This window comes from Zerene cesonia, chromosome 14 (genome assembly GCF_012273895.1).
Source record: "Zerene cesonia ecotype Mississippi chromosome 14, Zerene_cesonia_1.1, whole genome shotgun sequence".
In the NCBI taxonomy this organism is placed as follows: Eukaryota; Metazoa; Arthropoda; class Insecta; order Lepidoptera; family Pieridae; genus Zerene; species Zerene cesonia.
The window spans coordinates 2070037-2074249 of record NC_052115.1 but is presented as its reverse complement, the minus strand read 5'-3'; the positions used below and the strand labels follow the sequence as shown (position 1 = coordinate 2074249).

Sequence of the window (4213 nt, the reverse complement as noted above, 5' to 3'; positions counted from 1 at the left end):
TGCAATACAATAATTAATTTTATTGAAAATGATTAGTAATTAACAACTACGTGGACGAATATTTTTTTAATGGGGAATTTTTTATATACTGCATTTACTAGCTTTTTTCCGCGGCTTCGCACGCGTTATACACATAAACCTTCCTCTTTGATCACTCTATCTATTAAAAAAAAACCTTCAAAATCCGTTGCGTAGTTCTATAGATTTAAGCATACATAGGGAGAGGTGTTGTGACGATACGTGTAATGCGAGTAAGGATATAATATATAAAATAAAAACAAAGGTGTGCATATTATTTATTGTAATTCAAAGATCGATCGATCGTCTATCATTTTCTACTGGTACATTCCTCTAAAATCTCTCCAACGGTATTTAAAACTATATCTTTGGTTTCCTTATTATCGTCTTCACACAAAGATTTCTTGACTAACACCATAGTTCGAGTGATCAAACTGTACTTGGATATAAGTATCTTTCGTTCTTGTCTATGCTTCTTTATAGCAATTTTGAGTAGAATTAGCCAATTTTTAAGGAATGTTAGAAAATCTATAGACACATCTTGCGCTAATTGGAACCGAATAAGGGTGTATATCCAGGGCTGGCAAGTCAGAAGACCTACTAATTTGGGATCGTTTTTGTATACTATGGCGTGTTTAAAAACTGAGCTTAAAGTTTTCCACCCAGCTGAGGACCGATGTTCAGAGTCCTTCAAATATTTTTAACTAAAGTAATTATGGAGGTAGAGAATATTTGCATCCTATATATTTAGACAATAAGGTATAAATTAGAATGCAGATGTCATTTAAAATTGTCGAATAAAAAGCAATTTTTTTTTCATTTAACTTTCCATTGTAATTGCTTTAACAAATATTATATTATTATTTAAAAAATCTAATTAAATTTTCTTTCATTTGATCTTTACATAATAGTCAATTAAGTATTCAAACACTTACCCTATAACAAAGTATAACTTGTATCCTAAACATCAAGGCTCTCAACGCATTACATTGCTGGTTTTGTGAAGGCGTTTCCTCAATAGAATAAGTCAAAACCAGCGGTGTATTCACTCCAGAGCTCAACACGGTATAGACAAGTTGTAATAAGGAACTACCCCTATCACTAGAGCTATCTTGTCTGAGTGACCTTACTAATATATCAGTTTTCACTTGCAAATGGGATTTTGCCTAGAAACATAACTAAAAATGTTTGTACGTCATATTTTTGACTTAATAGTAGCGGTCCAATCTTAGTCCTGACTTAGTTCTTGGTACATATATAACCTATAACCTACAACTATCAGGGACATATACAATGGTGTAATAATTTTTGAAATCGGTCCAGTCCAACCAAAAACTTAAGCTTTATATTATTAATATAGTATAGATACACGCGAAACGTAGTTAATTTAAGTGAAAAATATTAAATTATATACAAGATATTGAAATTTAAACCAGGACGTCACAAGTGGGAAGTTAAATGTGAAATTCATTCATTTTATTCATGTGATTGTAACCAATCCTTTAAAGCAAATGGCAAAATTTTAATAAGTGTAAATAAATTGAGGCTAAGGAAATTCGCATTATAGTAGGTGTAATTATTAAATACATTTCATACACAAACTTACTTGATAATTATTTTTATGGAAGTAATGCACAATATACGAGAGCAGTCGCAGTGCGGTACAGGCTACGTTCTCATCTGAACTGTTAATATTTGTTAAAACTTTTGACAAGAAACCCGGTTTATTCGTGTATGTTAATAAAACTAAAAATTAAATTACATAAATTTATTGAAAAGCAATTATATTCGCAAATTTAATTATTTAGGCTCTTTTCTGTAGAAATTGCTTTCCGAATGTTTTGACGATTCAAAAGTGCTTCTATAAGAAGTCTAATTGAATAAATAAATGTTTGGGTTTGAGTTAACCTACCATTATGGACTTATTTAATTATACATATATAGTTTGTTATTCCTCTATAATAATTAATTAGTGGATATACTTCGAAATTTACAATTTAGCTTAATATATATTATAGTATTAAATAATATAGGTAAGTAGGCAGTTATTAATATACCTTTAGAATCCTTTTGGTCACTTGCAAATTGTAACAGTAAGAGACATAGTTTTAAACACACGTAGTCATAGTGAAATTTTATTTCCAATTCACTAGAATTTTCTGGAATGTTCTTTGAATAGATCGTAGTTAACAGAACAGATATTTTCAAACACACCGCTTGATCTAATTCCGACGGCAAGAGATTAGTCGCTAAGTCGAGGAAATAGCAAATGTTTGTGTCTGAAAATGCTTTTTTTTATAACATTTTAACAATAAACATACAAACTTCATGGTCAAATCGATAAAAGAAGAAAGAAATTACACGTGATATGGTCATTAAAAGGAACTACATCTTTCTATCCTGTCATCTCGGAATCTAGGCTTCGGACAGTTGATACCGGACATGAGACAGTTATAAATAAAAGTGGTTCTGCCTTTCTTAAACCAAACAGTTTATGTTATAATTTATGTTAAAATCAAACTTTTTATAATGGTAAATGTGTTATGATTATTCACAATTTACTTTTCAAGAAGTCTAATGGAATAAAAAATGTCTGAGTTTGAGTTTATAATTTTTTTTCAGCAAAAATTTGATGTTGAATTAAGGGATTATTGATAAACGTTAATGTTATTGTTGTTATGATTCATGAATTCACTGAGTCCTTGAAGAATCTGTTCTATGTCTTTCTAATAATAAATGATTTTAATTTGGTTATTTCTTACATCAACTACCGACCTATTTCTTGTTCGCAGTCTATCAAAGCCTTAGACAACACTCCCGGCAACATGGACCAAATCAGAACCCCAAATTCTTCCTTCAAATCACCATCCCCTTCTTCCAAACATGAGTTAAGAGATTTCACACAGTTTGATATTATATCGTTATCTCTTATTTTGGTAAGAACATCTAAGAGAAGTTCCCAAACCAATGGTTCCTTTACCAGGCCTTCTGGTAGATTCGTCTCTGATTTTAACCACTGTGAAAGCTAAGCAGGAACAGTTAGTTACATATTTTAGAAGCTAACACAAAAATTCAAACGTGACTTTTTATATGATATACTTCTTTATAATTATGATAAAATTTTTAGGTTAAATTTAAAAACGATGAGTCATATACATAAACAAATATATGCATCATGCATTGAAAAATAATAATGTGGGGGGTTAAAATATTCCATTTCAATATTAGGTATGGACTTACGACAATCATTCTTATATAATTTGGTATTCGCAAAGAAGTAAATGCCCAGAATAAAATAGCTGGATGATGAGTATAGTATATGGCCGGGTCTGGTTGTAGGAAACCCACGAGACGGTCTGTGGCCTTTTCCAAATAAACTCTTTCGTTCAAGGAATCTACTGTGCCATTTGAAATTGTGGACATCTGTTCGTAAATTAATAAAAAATCAAATGTTAAGAAACTTCTGCTAAATTTTATCCTATATGTAAGTAAATTCCCTTCAATTCTTATTTGCGATTTTTTAACCATAAATAAAAAGGAAGAAAAAAACTAATTTTAATATATTTTTCGATAGAATCGCTATATAGTCAAGTTATTAAAATATACATTACAGCAAATACAAGCCAAAGTGCTTTTATAATATACGAGGGTGGTACAAAAGAATTCGGTAGACGCAAAACATATTCCACTAAGTAAGGCAACAAAGGTGCCGTAGATTCTTCTGGACTGAAAGAAAACAATAAATAATGTGTAATTTTAAAAAATATTATCGATAGACATATTATAATCGTTCTAGATATTACTTCTCTGAAGACTGGCTGTAAAAATAGATGTAAATTAGTAAACCGTAGGGTTGATTCTTTTGCAATTGAACGCCAATACTTTGCGGCTTTTCTATTCCGTTTTGAAGTTCCACAAGACCCAACTAAAAATGAAAAAAGATAATTTCAGAGCTCCATAAGAGTGTTCATTTAATTTGGTTCAATAATATCGCTTCTTACTTCAATATCTTTAGCGCACAGATCGTTTGAACCAACCAAATTAATAAACAGGTACTTTTCAGTGAGAACTTTTAGAATCTCCCCAAGTATTAGTGTACTCAGCTTACGCACTACTGCATCGTTACTGCAAGATAACATTTACTATGAAAACATGAACATATATATTTATATTATACTAAAATACATATAGATAT

The 4213-nt window shown here is 30.5% G+C and overlaps 1 protein-coding gene across 1 annotated transcript in view; it reads right to left on the bottom strand.

Moving 5' to 3' along the window:
• Positions 1–328: 328 nt before the first annotated feature.
• Positions 329–4213, bottom strand: part of LOC119831898 — a 7811-nt gene continuing 3926 nt past the window's right edge. Inside the window, exons 5-13 of the mRNA XM_038355468.1 lie at positions 4020–4143; positions 3822–3943; positions 3630–3744; positions 3259–3441; positions 2794–3043; positions 2076–2297; positions 1625–1764; positions 954–1184; positions 329–706 (exon numbers count right to left, since the gene is read on the bottom strand). Of these exons, the coding sequence (XP_038211396.1) occupies positions 329–706; positions 954–1184; positions 1625–1764; positions 2076–2297; positions 2794–3043; positions 3259–3441; positions 3630–3744; positions 3822–3943; positions 4020–4143 (1765 nt within the window). The remainder of the gene's footprint in view (positions 707–953; positions 1185–1624; positions 1765–2075; positions 2298–2793; positions 3044–3258; positions 3442–3629; positions 3745–3821; positions 3944–4019; positions 4144–4213) is intronic.